The 20,000-nt window shown below is 38.9% G+C and overlaps 1 protein-coding gene across 4 annotated transcripts in view; it reads left to right on the forward strand.

Moving 5' to 3' along the window:
* schip1 (schwannomin interacting protein 1) overlaps nt 1–20,000 on the forward strand; it is a 276,819-nt gene that overhangs the window by 248,862 nt on the left and 7,957 nt on the right. For all 4 annotated transcript variants that reach the window (XM_056474002.1, XM_056474003.1, XM_056474005.1 and 1 more), the window contains one exon: nt 3,408–3,605. In XM_056474002.1, coding sequence (XP_056329977.1) covers nt 3,408–3,605 — 198 coding nt within the window. The remainder of the gene's footprint in view (nt 1–3,407; nt 3,606–20,000) is intronic.

Consider the following 20,000-nt stretch of genomic DNA (forward strand, 5'->3'; position numbering starts at 1 on the left):
CATCTCTGATGGGTTTTGATAGATATTACTGAGCAAAAGTTATTAATTAATTCGCGACAAACATACTTATCAGCGTCCTAAAGCATTACTTAGCTACAGCAATCCACCATTTTAGATGATTTTTAAAGGCTAAATTCAAATCAAATACCATCAAACCACCTATGCACTTTAGATTGGGACGTCTACCTTACAAATATTGTCAAAAATATGAAAATATATAGTTCATATTCCTCAAAACATACACAAAATAAGGGGGCGCGCTTATATGGCCACCAATGGAAACTGAACGTCATCATTTTTTGTACTGCAGCCAAACAAAATCATATCAAAAGCTTTTTTGAGGTATCAACTTCAAATTTGGAGGATAATTTGTTCATATATGACAATTGATGGGGTTAATCTTTAATATCTTCCAATACTGTCTGTACTGTCATATACAGAAATAGGGGGGCGCTCTAATATGGTCACCAATAAAAACTGAATGTCAACTGGTGGTCATATTTAGTACTGCACCCAAACTAAATGACACCAAAAGCTCATTTTTTCAGATATCAGCTTCAAATAAGGAGTATTATTTGTTCAGATATGACGATTAAGCGGTTAATCTTTAATATCTACCAATAATGTCTGTACTGTCATACACGGAAATAGGGGGGCGCTCTAATATGGTCACCAATAAAAACTGAATGTCAACCAGTGGTCATGTCTGGTACTGCACCCAAACTAAAAAAACAAAGAAAGCTCATTTTTTGAGATATTATCTTTGCATTACAAATTTGGATTATAATTTCTTCAGATATTTAGCTTCGCTTTTCTGTCTGTCAATGTCAGATTAAAACAGGTTTTGCAAAATATAAATGTATTGTTTTATTATTTTCCTAATCTTAAAGGCACATAACTTTGTTTTATTAAACTTTTTATACTTTTTCACTTGATCTACAATAATCTGACAACTGTCCTCTTTAAAATGAGACCAAGCTTAAATCTATGCACCTAAGCATTCATTTAAGTTGAATAACAGTTTAGCGTCTATTTTCCAAAAAAATTAAGGTGAAAGTTAAGGGGTTAAGCAACAAAAAACTAGGGTTTGGAAATCTATTATTGAATTTTTACCAATACTGTTTCAATCGCCAATCTTAAACCACCAAACTTAAAATGAGACCAAGCTCAAATCTATGCTCCAAAAGCATTCATTCAAGTTGAACACCGTTTTAACGTCTATGGAAAAAATGGGTGTGAAAGTGAAGTGGTTAAGCAACTAAAAAAGCTTCTAGATTTTTGAAATCTCTTTAATATCATTCAATACTGTCTGTATTGTCATACTCAGAAATAGGGGGCGCTCTTATATGGTCACCAATAGAAACTGAAAGTCCTGACCTGGTGGTCATGTCTGGTACTGTGCCCAACTGAATAATACCAAAGCTCATTTTCTGAGATGTCAATTTCAAATTTGGAATATAATTTGTTTAGATATGACAGTTAAGGGGTTAATCTTTATTATCTACCAATACTGACATACACAGACATGGGGGCACCCTTATATGGCCACCAATGGACACTAAATGTCAACTAGTGGTCATGTCTGGTACTGCACCCAAACTAAATAACACCCAAAGGTCATTTTCAGATATCAACTTCAAATTTGGAATATAATTTGTTTAGATATGACAATTAAGGGGTTAATGTTTAATATATACCAATACAGGGGCGTAGCGGACATTTTAAAAGTGGGGGGGACGGCTGTTTACGTTCATATAATTATTAATCACCTGTTTCTAAATGGTCTGTCTCTAAAAGTGAGGGGGACGGATACTCCCCGTCCCCCCTGCTTGCTACGCCCCTGCTGACATACACAGAAATAGGGGGCGCTCTTGTATGGTCACCAATAGAAACTGAATGTCACCCGGTGGTCATGTCTGGTACTGCACCCAAACTAAATAACACACAAAGCTCATTTTTTCAGATATCAACTTCAAATTTGGAATATAATTTGTTTAGGTATGACAATTAAGGGGTTAATATTTAAAATATACCAATACAGGGGCGTAGCAGACGTTTTAAAGTGGGGGGGGGGGGGGGCGGCTGTATACGTTCATATAATTATTAATCACCTGTTTCTAAATAGTCTGTCTCTAAATATGAGGGGGACGGATCCCCCCCGTCCCCCCGGTTGCTACGCCCCTGCTGACATACACAGAAATAGGGGGCGCTCTTATATGGTCACCAATAGAAACTGAATGTCACCCGGTGGTCATGTGTGGTACTGCACCCAAACTAAATAACACCCAAAGGTAATTTTTTCAGATATCAACTTCAAATTTGGAATATAATTTGTTTAGATATGACAATTAAGGGGTTAATATTTAATATATACCAATACAGGGGCGTAGCGGACATTTTAAAAGTGGGGGGACGGCTGTATACGTTCATATAATTATTAATCACCTGTTTCTATATGGTCTGTCTCTAAAAGTGAGGGGGACGGATACTCCCCGTCCCCCCTGCTTGCTACGCCCCTGCTGACATACACAGAAATAGGGGGCGCTCTTGTATGGTCACCAATAGAAACTGAATGTCACCCGGTGGTCATGTCTGGTACTGCACCCAAACTAAATAACACACAAAGCTCATTTTTTCAGATATCAACTTCAAATTTGGAATATAATTTGTTTAGATATGACAATTAAGGGGGTTCATATTTAATATATACCAATACAGGGGCGTAGCGGACATTTTAAAAGTGGGGGGGGGACGGCTGTATACGTTCATATAATTATTAATCACCTGTTTCTAAATGGTCTGTCTCTAAAAGTGAGGGGGACGGATCCTCCCCGTCCCCCCGGTTGCTACGCCCCTGCTGACATACACAGAAATAGGGGGCGCTCTTATATGGTCACCAATAGAAACTGAATGTCACCCGGTGGTCATGTCTGGTACTGCACCCAAACTAAATAACACCCAAAGGTCATTTTTTCAGATATCAACTTCAAATTTAGAATATAATTTGTTTAGATATGACAAATAAGGGGTTAATATTTAATATATACCAATACAGGGGCGTAGCAGACGTTTTAAAAGTGTGGGGGGGGACGGCTGTATACGTTCATATAATTATTAATCACCTGTTTCTAAATGGTCTGTCTCTAAAAGTGAGGGGGACGGATCCTCCCCGTCCCCCCGGTTGCTACGCCCCTGCTGACATACACAGAAATAGGGGGCGCTCTTATATGGTCACCAATAGAAACTGAATGTCACCCGGTGGTCATGTGTGGTACTGCACCCAAACTAAATAACACACAAAGCTCATTTTTTCAGATATCAACTTCAAATTTGGAATATAATTTCTTCAGATATAAGAGTTAAGGGGTTCATCTTTAATATCTACCAATGTTGTCTTGTGTTATCAGAGCAAGCAGAGCTCGTCGTACTCGGACAGAGACACCACAGAAGATGACTCTGAGTCTCTGGAGGACATGGATTTCTTGAGTCGGCAGAAGAAACTGCAGGCCGAGGCCAAGATGGCGCTCGCTATGGCCAAACCCATGGCCAAGATGCAGGTGGAGGTGGAGAAACAGAACCGCAAGAAGTCACCTGTGGCAGACCTGGTATGTGCTTTTTGGTGACATTTTTATTTCCTCTTGATTTTTATGTAAATCTGCGTTGGTTCTAAACCACGTAAGATTCATCTCGGATGCTCAAACCTGTTTATAAAACTCTGACCTACATTATGATTGATTTACAACAAGACGAAATTCATATATCAAAAAATGTATTCCAGTTTATAGATTTTATTTAGATTTAATTCATTTAGTTCATGAAGTCTAATACTGTAAGTAGCTTTATGATTTCAAGCAGGGGTTCTTAATGTCTATATTAAAGAGCCCATATTATGGATTTTTGAAAATGCTCTTCCATATAGTGTGTAACACAGCTCTAAGTGAAGTGAAATATCCAGCTAAGGCTTAAATCTGTAAGTGTACAGTGTTTAAAACTGTTGATTCATCTATAAAAGAGTCGACTCATAGTGCTTCAAACGAGTCGTCTTGATAACGAGTCATTAGGTGTTTCGTGATGACGCGGCTATGAAACACAAGTTTCGTTGCCGATTTGTTTACGGATCGTCAGCTGTTTCTACACACATGCAGCGGTCAAGTTTCAAAATAGTTCAGCTCAGGTTCGAGGTGTGTCTAAATTGCACCCAGCAAGCTGAACTGGCGCTCTAGGCGTGTGTGTTGTGTTCTCTGGGGAGGAGTGTAATGTGTGTGCGTAGCACCGGAGCAAGCTGAACTGCCACTCTAGGCAAAGGATGATCACGCCGCCCTCAACGCGATAGTGAAAACGAAAGGGACCCGTTAGTTAAGTAAGGACCGGGTCGTGGTTGAAATTGAAGACGGGGGCGGTGGGGGGGTTATTGTTCGCGGATATAACTGAGGACGCGGTGGTGAGGGAGGTGTCCCCGACGCCGCTATGGACGGGCCGGCCCTGTGTGTGCGTGCGTGTGTGTGTGTGTGTGTGTGTGTGTGTGCGTGTGTGTGTGTGCGTGTGTGTGTGTGTGTGTGTGTGAAAAGAGCAGGTAGACTGTGATGGGCTAGGAGATCTCCTCGCCAGTTCTTGGACTTTTTGCTTGATAAAATAGTTAGTCGTCGGTATTTTCTAGTCCATCGTCTGTATTTACATTCACCCACTGGCAGCCAAAGTCCACTATGAAGCGTGTATGCACTGTGACTACTTTTATATTGTAGATTAGCAGCTGGGCATTTCACTCTGTCTCGCGCTGAAGCCTGTCAGTGTCGTCGACCAATCGCAGCAGGCTGTCATCGGTCCAATCAGCGCAAATTAGCCTCGCACTGAGGAGGGGTTTGGGTACAAATGAATCGCTGAACGATTCATATGGGAGTCACTGGGATAATTAGGTAAAAATAAATGCAGATTATAAGACCATCAAAGTGTTTTTTGACCTTGCATGCATATTAGACTGTTGTTGGAGACCCTTACAACCTACATATGACCCTATTTCATGTATAATATGGGCTCTTTAAAATGTCCAAATCTGATTTTATATTAAAGTTAAAGGTTCAGAACAATTGATATTACATAACTTGCCTTTAATAAACATCCAAAACATGCATCACAAGTCAACACTATTTGTTTTTCATGAAATAAAGTGGCATTTGCATTCAAAACACATGCAATACAATGCAAATGTGGCAAACCACTAATATAAGTGCAGGTAGGCCCAATAGTATCTGTATGCAGCCATGCTGATGCAAGCTGAGACAGCATATCTCTGAGATGCAACGTCTGACACAATGCACTTAATGGAGTGAGTGACGTCACTGGAAGGGGCGGGCATTAAAAAGCATTGCATGCAGCTCAGATTGCAAGTGCATCAGGTCTGCATCCAGACCCCTCTCCAAAAAAAAGATGAAAAATATAAAAGATGTGTAACGAAAACTTTAGGTGTTGTAGTTTTGCGTGCCTTATAGCTGTATTTTGTGGATACTGCCGTTCCAAACGTGTTTCATTTCACATTTCCACTCTTTACAACTCCAATATTCTCATTATAACTCAAGCAGGATGGCTTTGTGCTAAAATAAACACATACTTGTGTGTCCATTAAACGTTGAACTGTCGATTCTCTTCATCAAGCTTTCCGTGAGACCATCATCTTCGTCCGTTCAAATGATCGCTTTGCTGTGGTGCGCACGCCGTATTATCCGGCTCGATCATGTGAAGCCTTGTAAGCTCACTGGATGTCTTGACAACAGAGTCACGCAGGAAAACTTGAATATTTTGCCTTGGATTTTATTCTTAATATTCTTTACAAAACTATCAACAACAGTTGATTTGTGAAGTTTTCAAACTAATTTCGAGAGGAGCACGTGATATGATTGACTGCAGCTGGCCACTCATCTACATTCACTAGTTAGCCAATCAGATTAAACCCAACTCACTATAAGTAGCCTAGCTAGAACTACTCTCTTATCTTCGTTTTCCGAAGAAACCCCCCATCCACCCCTTCTCCTCCTGTCTTCCTTTACCACGGGGAGTTCTCGAGAACCACCTGATCTCGTACTCCCCTCATATGCTCCATAGACCAGGCGGGAGCCCTGGGCTCACCTATCTCCGAGCTAAGGGTTCTCTTCCGGGACAGCATGCCAAACCTGCTAACAGTTGTCAAACAATATCCAAGTGTGAACTCTTGAAACAAGGTTAATGCGTCTGTCAATGAAGGAAATCCACAGTTTGAATCCTTTACACAGGCAATGCGGTGGAGTAGTGGGTAGAACTGTCACCTCACAGCAAGATGATCACTGGTTCGAGCCTCGGCTGGGTCAGTTGGCATTTCTGTGTGGAGTTTGCAGCATGTTGGTGTGGGTTTCCTCCAGGTGCTCCGGTTTCCCCCACAAGCCCAAAGATGTGTGCTGTAGGTGAATTGGGCGAGCTAAATTGTCCATAGCGTATGTGTGGGAATGAGTGTATGGGTGTTTCCCAGTGATGGGCTGCGGCCGGAAGGGCATCCGCTGCGTAAAACAAATGCTGAAATAGTTGGCAGTTCATTGCGCTGTGGCGACCCAGATTAGTAAAGGGACTAAGCTGAAAAGAAAATGAATGAACACATGGTCTTGCAATATGAAATGGAGTCGGGTCCGGATTGAATACTCTCGCGGTCCAGATCCAGACTATGAGAAGGCCTGATTTAAAGTGATAGTTTTGAAATTTCTCACTGTTTACTCTCCCTCAAGTGGTTATAAACACTTAAAGATATTTTGAAGAATGCTGAAACCCATTGACTTCCATAGTAGGGAAAACTAATTCTATAAAAGCCAATGGCTACAGGAATCCAACATTCTTCAAAATATCTTCTTTTGTGTTTAACTGAAGAAGAGAAACCCGTGAAGGTTTGAATCAAGAGAGAGTAAATGATGACAGAATTTGTACTTTTGAGTGTACTGTCCCTTTAAGTTTACAGTATTATTTATACTTAAGTCACACTTACATGTTACATTACCAAATGCCTACTGTACGTCATGTTTATTCAGAATGATCAGGATTAATGTGCTTTCAAAAATACAATTTTAATTCAATTAAAACAAAAATTCAATTCAATTTAATTAAAAGCACATTTTAAAGACATTGTAATATGTGTTACAGTCCAAAAATGCAGAATAAAATTGAACCATAAACAATAATAGCAAGTAAATGAAGTAATTTATCAAATAAGTAAATAAATACAAATAGAAATATACAGTGGGTCTGATCTGAAGGTGTTGAATCGCTTTGAAATGCAGCTTTAAACACAACTCTTCATGCGCTTTTCCTTTTTTCATTACATTTGCTTTAGTGGGTCTTAAAAGGTCTTGAAGTTTCCCTCATGAAAACCTGTAGAAACATGTCTGTAATCTGTATGATTGGGAATCTTTACATATCAAGATGTACTGATGTATAAATTAACTGCATCAAACACAGCATTTTATTACATTTTCATTTAATCATAGATAGAATGCAATTAAAGGGACAGTTCACCCAAAACTGAAACTCTGTCATCATCTAGTTGTACTCAATCCTTATTCGTATTAATCCTTTTTGAGTTTTGTTTGAGTAAAGAAGATATTTGGAAGAATGTTAAGAACCTGTAACCATTGACTTCCATTGTATTTGTTTTTCCTATTATGTAGGTCAATGGTTACTGATTTTCAGCATTCTTCAAAATGTCTTCTGTACTCTACAACAGTAGGGAAGATATTTTGAAGAATGCCAAAAACCTGTAACTATGGATTTCCATTGTATTTGTTTTTCCTACTATAGATGTCAATGGTTACCGATTTTCAGCATTCTTCAAAATGTCTTCTTTACTGTACAACAGTAGGGAAGATATTTTGAAGAATGCCCGAAACCTGTAACTATTGATTTCCATTGTATTTGTTTTTCCTACAGTAGAAGTCATTGGTTACTGATTTTCAGCATTCTAAAAATGTCTTCTTTACTGTACAACAGTAGGGAAGATATTTTGAAGCATGTCAAAAACCTGTAACGCTTGACGTCCATTGTATTTGTTTTTCCTACAGTAGATGTCAATGGTTACCGGTTTTCCGCATTCTTCAAAATGTCTCCTTTACTGTACAACAGTAGGGAAGATATTTTGAAGAATGCCAAAAACCTGTAACTATTGATTTCCATTGTACTTGTTTTTCCTACCATGGAAGTCAATGGTTACCGATTTCCAGCATTCTTCAAAATGTCTCCTTTACTTTACAACAGTAGGGAAGATATTTTGAAGAATGTCAAAAACCTGTAACTATTGATTTCCATTGTATTTGTTTTTCCTACTATGGAAGTCAATGGTTACCGATTTTCAGCATTATTCAAAATGTCTCCTTTACTGTACAACAGTAGGGAAGATATTTTGAAGAATGTCAAAAACCTGTAACTATTGATTTCCATTGTATTTGTTTTTCCTACAGTAGAAGTCAATGGTTACTGGTTTTCAGCATTCTAAAAATGTCTTCTTTACTGTACAACAGTAGGGAAGATATTTTGAAGAATGTCAAAAACCTGTAGCCCTTGACGTCCATTGTATTTGTTTTTCCTACTATGGAAGTCAATGATTACTGATTTCCAACATTCTTCAAAATATCTTCTTGTGCGTTCAACAGAAGGAAGAAGCTCATAAAGGTTTGCAAACACTTAAGCGAGAGTAAATAGTGTAGCAAATAAAACATTTAGTGTGAACTAGCCCTTTAAGTGTAGTTTGACACCACATTTATTTCACACCTCTCTGTTTCTAAGCATGTGTAATTTTAGTTTAGTCTTTTTTTTCACAACGGAAACCATGAAGCGCTTCATCATTCTGATCCTGTCAGAAGAAATGTCAAACTGAGGGTCATCCGTATCAGTTTTGCTAGCGCGACTGCATGCTTTGAGTGTGCTTTCTTATAACCTGCGCATTTATATTAAATATGAAGGGCTTGAATGACTCATGACATTTCTCTCCTCACCCCAGAGTCGCAGCTCATATATTTTAGGGCTGAACTGGACAGTCCACAGTTTCACGTCATTAGTAGACGCAACATACTGTAATTATGACACACGTAGCGGTCAGTTTATATAAATACAATTAAGTGGTAAGTAAATGTGAGATGTCTGACATCTGGAGAAGAGTGTACACGCCTCTGAAACTGGCACAGGAAACGGCTGCACGTGCACTTCCTGGATGAAAAAAACCCACACAAGTTCACATCCCTTTTGAGACAAGAACACAGTCGGTGAGAATTTATAGACTGTCAAATATAATGATACTCATTCATTCAATTTCCTTCAGCTTAGTCCCTTATTTATCAGGGGTCACCACAGCGGAATGAACCGCCAACTATTCCAGCAGATGTTTCACACAGCGGATGCCCTTCCAGCTGCAACCCAGTACTGGGAAACACCCACTCTCTCTCTCTCTCTCTCTCTCTCTCTCTCTCTCTCTCTCTCTCTCTCTCTCTCTCTCTCTCTCTCTCTCTCTATCTCACTCACACACACACACACACACACACAGACTGATATGCTACAAACAATTTCTTTAATTCATTCATTCATTTTCTTTTCGGGCCTAGTCCCTTTATTAATCAGGGGTCGCCACAGCGGAATGAACCGCCAACTTATCCAGCACATGTTTTACGCAGTGGATGCCCTTCCAGCTGCAACCTAACACTGGGAAATACCCACACACTCACATACACTACGGCCAATTTAGCTTATTCAATCCCCCTATAGAGCATGTGTTTGGACTGTGGGGGGAACCGGAGCACCCAGAGGAAACCCACGCCAAAACAGGGAGAACATGCAAACTCCACACAGAAATGATAACTGGCCCAGCTGGGGCTCAAACCAGCAGCCTTCTTGCTGTGAGATGATTGTGCCACCCACTGCACCACCGTGCTGACTACGGCCAATTTAGTTAATCAGTTCCCCTATAGCGCATGTGTTTGGACTGTGGGGGAAACCGGAGCACCTGGAAGAAACCCACGACATCACGGGGAGAGCATGCAAACTCCACACAGAAATGCCAACTGGCCCAGCCGGGACTCGAACCAGCGACCTTCTTGCTGCGAGGCCAAAGTGCTAACCACTGAGCCAACTTGCCGCCAATATAATGACATCTACACTGTAAAAAATGCAGATAATTGATTGTTTATATAACACTTGTAAGTGGATTCAACATAAAAAAATCAAGTTTCCCAAAAAAAATCTCAGAATTGAGTTGTTTCAGCTCATTTTAAATAAGTAGTTTCAACAAGCAGTGTCACGATTTAGGCTCACCCTCAATAACGCACAGGAACCGCAGGAGTTAACAAGAAAACACGTATTTACTTACAAAGACACCGACTGCAAGCAGTGGAACATACACATGTAGGAGCACAGGGTTCGAGACCAGACAAGGAACTAAATAAATGCAGGGTATAAATACAAGCGGCATAATAAAGCTGCGGTCGTATGGCGCTGCGAAAAGAGGCTGGATTAAACAAGATGATTAGCCATTTAAAAAAGCCAGCGATTGCTCCATAATTGAAATTTCTGTCTAGAGAGGTCATGTTCTGATCTTCGATTGGTCTTACGCAGTCATGTGATGCGATTTCGCAGGTTAGAGTTCAACAAGCTTGAACTGCACCATTCGCAGCGAACTGCGAAACTTGTCGTACAACCTTGCATTTCCGGTCTGACGCTTTCGAGTGCATATGAATGGAAGTCTATGGGGAGAAAAGGGCAGTGTGACCGCAGCTTGACTCTGATAACACGCAGGGGATGAACACAGGTGAAACTCGTGAAACTAGTGGCGGGAAAACAGAACAAAGGAGCACATGATAATCACAGAAGCACACAACACAAAAACAGCACTGCAACAAGCTTTTGGTTTTGACAAACAGAACTTAGAAGCTTTAATTCTATTAAAAATAAAATGAAGAAATAATCAAGTAATAAAATAAATAGTGAATTGTTCACAGCACTGAATATTTTACAGTTACTACAACTGTTGCTGATAACACTAAATATAGAAATCTAACATTATCATTTACACAACCCATATTTATTTGTAGTCTTCAATAAATGATTCAGTTATTCACTCACGAAACTTCACGTTTCATTGCTAGATGATCATTTTTTGAGGAATTATTCAGTGGTATATTTATGATGGCTGGTTGTCGCCACCTAATGGTTAAATAATGTAATTGCTGCTTTCATTTTTGAGCGTCAAGTTGAATGCACGTAAACATCAGTATTTTGATCTCAACTATAAACTGTTATGTCAGTACTTCTGCGTTATTTGACTGTTTGTAAACTAACGACTGAATCGGTCTTGATTTTTGCAATTGGAAGGATTAATAAACATATGCAAATCAGCATCATTTATAATTGATGTTGCGTGGGTGTTGAGATCCTGATCTGTTAATGATTACCCGTGCAGTTTACACTGAATGCATTAATGCAGGCTAAACAAGTAGTGACAGAAAACACCTTTAATAACCTAAGAAACCCACCACATCCTCAATAACCCACCACAACTTCCTCCATCATCATATTTTACAGGAAAGCCTAAATGCTTTCATGCATGCGATTTAAATGGCACGAGAGGCGATCTCTCTGCGATCAAATTTAGGATTACACTACAAGTTAAAAAAATGTATTAATCTGCGGGTCACATATTTTCCGAAGTGGTTGTGATCCGTACGAATCATGGATCAACCGTGATCCGTTAAACCTCTAGTTTAAATGCTATTTATATTAGTTTTTAGTCAACATATTCAAAAGTGTGTAAGCATTTGGACCAGCATAGGCGCATAACTAACACACTCTGCTGGACTTTAGAGCAGCTTTTAGTTGGTCAATGGTGTGGTCTATTTCAGTTCCTCAGAACAGCAACACGCCAACAATGCACCTCCTTTATAGACCAGCACACCTATGAGTCCGCAGAGTGGCGCAGATTGGTTTGCTATTTAAACAACGTGACGCAAAATGGGAAAATTAGGGTTGCGCTGGTCTGAAAATAACAAGAAATCAGGGCAAACACAGTGTATGATAGAGCCCTTTATTATTTTCTTGTCTTAACATTTTTAAATGGCACGAGAGGCGATCTCTCTGCGATCGTAACAAATTTAGGATTAATCTACAAGTTAAAATATGTATTAATCTGCGGGTCACGTATTTTCCGAAGTGTAGGTTGTGATCCGTACGAATCATGGATCAACCGTGATCCGTTAAACCTCTAGTTTAAATACTATTTATATTCCTTTTTAGTCAACATACACTGCACAAAAATGCTATTCTTACTTAGAGTTTTTGTCTTGTACCTTGTACAAATATCTCAACATTCTTAAATCAAAAAATATTGTCTTGTTGTCAAAAAAATAAGTGAGTTTTTCCTTAAAACAAGCAAAATAATCTCGTTTTTGCTTTGAAATAACAGTATTTTCCTAAGCAAAACCACTCACTAGCTAGACCCCCACAAACTGAATTAGAAAAAATTATGTTTTATCAGAATCCTATCACAAATTATATTTCCTTGTTTTATAGCAAATTAGTCAATGGCTCTAAAGAAACGTCAGAATCTAAGAAAGATTCTTGGTGTACAGATTTACAATATGACCTGACAGATTTAGAATGGAGCCAAATATGTGTTAAAGCCCAGAACTTGTCAATTAATACTAGATTTAAAATGATCCAATATAACTGGGCAATGCGCACCTATATCACACCTGAAAAACTAAACAAAATTAACCCAAACATCCCAGATATATGTTTCAAATGCCAAAAACATAAAGGAACATTCTTTCATTGTATCTGGGAATGTGAGGTGATTAAGATTTTCTGGCAAAACGTAGTAACATTAATCTCCTCAATGATTTTAAAACCAATTCCAGTTACACCTGAAATATGTGCGTTGGGTTTATTCCCAGTAAGTTTGTCATTACCAGGTTATAAAGCTAAAACGATTGATATGTGTCTTGTGATTGCAAGGCGTTTGATAGCACTCTATTGGAAGAACATAGAAAGTCCATCGATTGATCACTGGCTGAAAGATTTGACACATTACATTGCACTGGAAAGAGTCACCTACAGTATAAAGGGCAAATTAAAAGAGTACCATAAAATTTGGGATCTGTTTATACAATTTTTGGATCATAACTATACAATGGCACAAGCAAATACCTCTCACGCTATTAGTTAATTGATTGATATGTGTATATGTGTATTTTTGTATGTGGAATACAGTATGTTTTTCTTTGCCTTAGCCCATGTATAATAGATTTACCTGTTCAACTGAATCTGGATGCTTTGGGGGAGGGGGGGGGGGGGGGGGTTAAAATGTAAAAAAGTGTATTTTCATGCTAAATTTCAAATGTTTTTTCTACAATAAAAAAAATAAATAAATAAATAAAAATAAAAAAAAACAGTATTTTCCTTCCCTCATTGGCAGATTATTTTAGCTTGTTTTAAGGAAAAACTCACTTCCTTTTGGCTCATTATTTGTGAAAACAACACAATAGTTTTAGCTTGTCTATAGAAAATGCTTCTTGATTAAAGAATTTGTGGATATTTGGACCAGAAATGCGTCAAAAAGTGTAGTGTTTATTTGCGGCGCGATATAAAGTAGGTCAGCATGTGTAGGGGATTTCTCCGAGTTGAACGTGAACCATCAGAGTGTGTGGCATGAATCAGCGTGGCCGGAGCAGAGGCTGATGTGCCCACAATGAAACTGCAGAGATGCTGAACTCAGGACTTCTGCACGGAGAGCGACGTTTCTCTGTCACGTCACACAGAGAGCGCAGCGCAAAATCCCCAATGCTGCATCAACACCCCGCAGTCTGCATGTGTGTGTGTCCCTGGAGCACAGAAGCAGCCTTATGAGGCGTAGAGATGAAGTCAGAATTATTCGCCCTCCTGTAGATTGTTAAACAGTTTCTGTTTAGCGGAGAGCAGATTTCTTCAACACGTTTATAATCATGATAGTTTTAATAACTCATCTCTAATAACTGATTTATTTTCTCTTTGCCATGATGACAGTAAATAATATTAGACTAGATATTCTTCAAGATACTAGTATTCAGCTTAAAGTGACATGTAAAGGCTTAACTAGGTAAATTAGGGTAAAGTTATGGTAATTAGGCAAGTCATTGTATAACAGTGGTTTGTTCTGGAGACAATCCAAAACTAATATTGCTTAAGGGGGCTAATAATATTGACCTTAAAATGTCTTTAAAACAATTAAAAACTGCTTTTATTCTAGCCGAAATAAAACAAATAAGAGTTTCTCCAGAAGAAAAAATATTATAGGAAATGCTGAGAAATTCCTGAATCTGTTCATAATAACAATTCACAGGAGGGTGAATAACTTTGGCTTCAGCTGTATATTGTTGGGAACAACCAAAATATGCAATATTTAAATTGTATGTTTACTTTTATGTCAAAAATAATTTGGATAAATACAAATTTACATTGTATTCATAACATACAGAGTCACACACAGTGGAATATGCAGTGAAATTCTTACACAACCTCTCGTGACCTTAAAATAGTAACAATAATAATAATAACAATAATATAATCTAAATTATGGAGAAACAGAAGTTTTGCAATAGAAAATAAAAGCAAATATAAAGTATTTAAAGACTTTCGGTATAGAGTGTGTGGCTGTAGAAAAAAAAATACAAAGGGAATATTAAGTAAAGATCATTTCCAAGAAGACATTTTGTAATTTCTGACTGTAAATATATTGATTAGTAATGTGCATTGCTAAGAACTTCATAAAGTTCAGACAACTTTAGCAAAATAATCTGCCAATGGGATAAGCAAAATTATCATATTTTTAAAAGCGACATATTTTCGTCAGATTTATTATTTTGCTTGTTTAAAGGAGAAACTCAATTCATTTTGACTCATTATTTCTGAAAACAAGACTATGGGCTTAATTTAAGTGATCTAGGCACAAAGTCTAAAGCGCACGACGCAAAAGCATTAAGGACGTGTCTGAATCCACTTTTGCTTTTTTAGGGATGGATAAATACGCTCTGCGCCCTGGTGCATGGTCTAACAGGGTTGAGCTTATTCTCTTAATGAGTTCTGGGTGTGTTTTGAGCATAACGTGCATTAAACCAATCAGAGTCTCATCTCACATTCCCTTTAAGAGTCTGTTGCGTCGCGCCCTGGCACATTTGCTATATTACATTTTATATGGATGTAGAAAATAATCATTTCTGTATCATTTTAATCCTTTAATTGTTTTCATCTGTAAAGATATTTGTGTATTGCTGTTCATCCTGTGTGTATTCAGCAGTGTGTAAGCGTTTGGACCAGCATAGGCGCATAACTAACACACTCTGCTGGACTTTAGAGCAGCTTTTAGTTGGTCAATGGTGTGGTCTATTTCAGTTTCTCAGAACAGCAACACACCAACAGTGCACCTCCTTTATAGACCAGCACACCTATGAGTCCGCAGAGTGGCGCAGAGTGTTTGCTATTTAAACAACGTGACGCAAAATGGGAAATTAGGGTTGCGCTGGTCTGAAAATAACAACAAATTAGGGCAAACATCAAGTGTATGATAGAGCCCTTTATTTTTTTCTTGTCTCAAAATGCTTCTTGATTTAAGAGTCGTCAGATATGTTTCTATATTTGGAAGCAAGACAAACATATTTTCTGCAGTGTGAGATTTACTGAAGATACTCAGGCATCATTGTGGTGAGCAGTTTTTACTGTACTCAGGCTCTTCCACTTCAGTCCTCATATTAGTTTCTCTTTGGCTGCAGCAATTGTGTAGTAAAATAAGAGAAACAATATAATAAGATTAAATTCTCAGTTATAATAGTTTGATTTGCTGAGTGAGTTATTCTCGGATTAAGATGGTGATGTGCTGTTGATTTAACTGTTTGTTATGGCATCTGTAATTGTACAGCTTTGCTTTAATCAAGGATCAAAAACACATGAACACTGAACACTTTAAACATGTGAGAAACATTAGACACACAGACATAATCCTCTGCAAAAACAAAAACAAAAAAATGCTGGAATAGTTGGCGGTTCATTCCACTGTGGCGACCCCTATTTAATAAGGGACCAAGCCAAAGGAAAATGAGTGAATGGCTCACTGGTAAGATCAGTCAATCAAAATACTTTACATCATATTTCGTCTCATTCTTCTTGCAATAACACAGCAGCCAAAGAGAAACTAATATGAGTACTCAAGAGTTAACCACAATGGTTACGATTGAGTATATTCAATCAAAATAAAACAACGAATTCCCTAGAAATCTCACTAATTACTTTACATACGGCTGACAGTCATAAAGTCAAACAGGTGAGTAATAAGTGAAGCTGCCGAAGCTGTTTAAATGATCCTCTGCTGAGATTGTGAGAGATTTAATGTCTTTCGTTTCTGCTGATTTGATCTAAAACTCTGACCGAAGTCTTTTTTGTGTGTGTTTCTCTTGTGATTCTGCTTGTTAACAGCAGGCATTTATCATTAGTGCTCAACCAACAATTAATTTACTGCAGGTCATTTTAAAACAGGCTTCAAATATCACATGCCCAGAAATTATGTTGTCAGACTCCTAGCTAGCAAATGTTTATTAATTTTTATATATATATATATATATGAGCAATATCACTCTCGTAGCAGTGCGATATGGCTGTATATCAGCACTGGTGGGAGGCGTGCGTTGGCACGAGGCCGAGTGCCTTAGCGTCCCACCAGTGCTGATATACAGCCATATCTCACTGCTATGAGTGTGATATTGCGTTTATACAACAGTTCGATGCTACAATCGTGTATATAAATAAGAAAATCAAACACGGAGAGTCTAAAAACCCCCTTTTATTAGGAACTACTTTCTTCCGCCATTCATTCACATCTGCAGCTGACATCAGAACAGCAGAAGCCGTTACTAATTCACAACGTCACTGTAGAGCTAGTGTTTGAGTGATTCTCTATAGCCTAATCTCTAAAGTGATGACAAAAGAGCTGATTTTGCTCACACTTTAAGATTATAAGGCTGAACGTGACATGAAATGCGACATCTACAGAGATATCTTCTTACAGTGTTACAGTCTACAGTATTTCTCTGTTGCAATCGGGATATCATAATAATTAACCCCAAAAAAGCAACGCAATCACTACCAGACTGCTGTTGTGTTTAAGATAAGGATAAACGCTAAACACATGCGGACTTTGCTTCTTTCTTTCTGCCAACACAACACACATTCCTGATATGAGAGCAAATCTGTATAAATACAGCACTACAACATACAAAAGTGAGAGATCATCTAACCTGCCTACATGTCTCTGAAAATCCGAGACACCGGGAGGAGGGGGTGGTCGGGGGGTGAATAACACTGTTGAGCACCAGGATAGGATGCAACGGGTTTTTGACGCTGCGATCGGGTACTGTACCAAAGTTGGCAACCCGGGGGTGTTTACAGACTGTAACAAAGAGGGGGGTGGGTGAAATTACCAGAGTTTTTCCGGAATAAATAAAAAACGGAATGGTAGCGTGAGATCGGTCTGAAATACGTGATAATCCCAGGAAAAACGGGAATGTTGGCAGGTATGCTTACCAGTTGATTTGATCTGCTGTAGTTAGAAATTAGACTGTTAGAAGCTTCTAAGCGTTAGGTCTTATTATGCGGTTCTGTCGCCATCTTGTGGATAGAAAACGTCAAGCGTCTTTGGTCTACTACACTATGGCAGGTTAATAGCTGCCGACAAGCTCTCTCAGAAATTGTAAATATTTTAAAATAGGCACTATTCTTACAAATAAACTGCATAGTTGCAATCTAAACAACTACATTCTTGACTTTAAAAAGCCCCAAAAGTACAATATGTTGTCTAACAGCAGTAATATTTGTCAATCTGTAGTGTCTCTGCTTGTTGCTGGCTGTATGTGGGCGGAGTAATACACAAAGGGTAAAGAGGCTGCACGGGTGCTGATATGACTTAAATATCTCACAGCTATCAGCCAATCAGATTCGAGAACCAGACAGAACTGTTGTATAAATATATATATATATATATATATATATATATATATATATATATATATATATATATATATATATATATATATATATATATATATATATATAGCTTTAAAAAAACTGTAATGATTATCTGGTGGAGCTCCGGTCTGTTTTAAAAGGCTAGTTCACCCAAAAATAAAATTCTGCCATCGTTTAATCTCCCTTCACTCTTCATAAATGTGTTTGACTTTCTTTCTTCTGTTGAGCACAAAATTGAGCTCAAAGTTGGAAACCACTGACCTCCATAGTGTTTGTGTTGTACGCATTCATCACTTACCTACAACGCTGATTGAGTGTTATTTTGACACTCAGGGGTGTTGGTTGACCATTGGGGATTTCGCAGTGCAGGGGATCTGTTCTCCTGCAGTCCCCACGGCTCAGATCTGCTCATGTCAACCTTAGTCAGACCAAAACTGAGCTCTGGCTTTAAAAAATTCCTTGGAAACACTCGGTTGATCTTAAAGAGGCAGCGGTGATGCTGATTCTCCCGGTGTCAGCGGGACATCACATTATTAGATCATCACAAAACCCCACACAAACACTCTGGAGGAACCTAAATCACCTAAATCCAAACACTTTATTATCAACAACAGCTCCTTCAGTCAATAGAGTGTGGGCTGTTCAGGCACACTATATATGATATGAAGAAGAGCATTGCGCATGCAAAACATAAATAAATAAAGGCACATTAGTTGGTATTCATCCACACGCTCCTTAAAAGACATGGTGCGTTATCCTGTTGGAAGTAGCCATCAGAAGATGGAGACACTGTGGTCATAAAGGGATGGGCATGGTCAGCAACAATACTCAGGTAGGCTGTGGTGTTGACACGATGCTCAATTGGTACTAATGAATCCAAAGTGTGCCAAGAAAATCTCCTCCACACCATTACACCACCACCACCAGCCTGAACCGCTGATACAAGGCAGGATGGATCCATGCTTTCATGTTGTTGAGGCCAAATTCTGACCCGACCATCCGAATGTGGCAGCAGAAATGGAGACTCATCAGACCAGGCAACGTTTCTCCAATCTTCTATTGTCCAGTTTTGGTGAGCCTGTGTGAATTGTAGCCTCAGTTTCCTGTTCTTAGCTGACAGGAGGGGCACCCGGTGTGGTCTTCTGCTGCTGTAGCCCATCCGCCTCAAGGTTGGACGTGTTGTGTGTTCAGAGATGCTGTTCTGCAGACCTCGGTTGTATCGAGTGCTTATTTGAGTTACTGTTGCCTTTCTATCAGCTGGAACCAGTCTGGCCATTCTCCTCTGACCTCTGGCATCAACAAGGCATTTGCGCTCACAGAACTGCCGCTCACTGGATATTTCCTCTTTGTCAGACCATTCTCTGTAAACCCTAGAGATGGTTGTGCATGAAAATCCCAGCAGATCAGCAGTTTCTGAAATACTCAGAGCAGCTTGTCTGGCACTAACAACCATGCCTCGTTCAAAGTCTCTTAAATCCCCTTTCTTCCCCATTCTGATGCTCACTTTGAACTGCAGCAGATCGTCTTGACCATGTCTACATGCCTAAATGCATTGAGCTGCTGCCATGTGATTGGCTGATTAGAAATTTGCGTTAACGAGCAGTTGGACAGGTGTACCTAATAAAGTGACCGGTGAGTGTATATCTTCTGTAGATCTTGACAGCTAAAGTACCAAACAAAGTTTTGGTTATTTTCCAAACTTTTCTAAAATGCAAAGGAACAACCCTCTATTTTTGGTGCGCTGTTGCTAAGCAGATCTCGTCACTTATTGTAAATCACTGCGGGTAAGACCACGTTTAGCTCTTCAAATAGTGACTCATGCTTTTATTTTTTTAGTGTCTGGATTACTGCAGTTCACTTTAAAACAGGCTTCATTAAATACCACACGCACAGAAATGAGGTTGTCAAACTTGCACATTTGTGAAGGCTTATGCTAGTCTATAAGCCTGTCTTAAAGAGACAGT

Source organism: Danio aesculapii, chromosome 15 (assembly GCF_903798145.1).
Source record: "Danio aesculapii chromosome 15, fDanAes4.1, whole genome shotgun sequence".
NCBI lineage: Eukaryota > Metazoa > Chordata > Actinopteri > Cypriniformes > Danionidae > Danio > Danio aesculapii.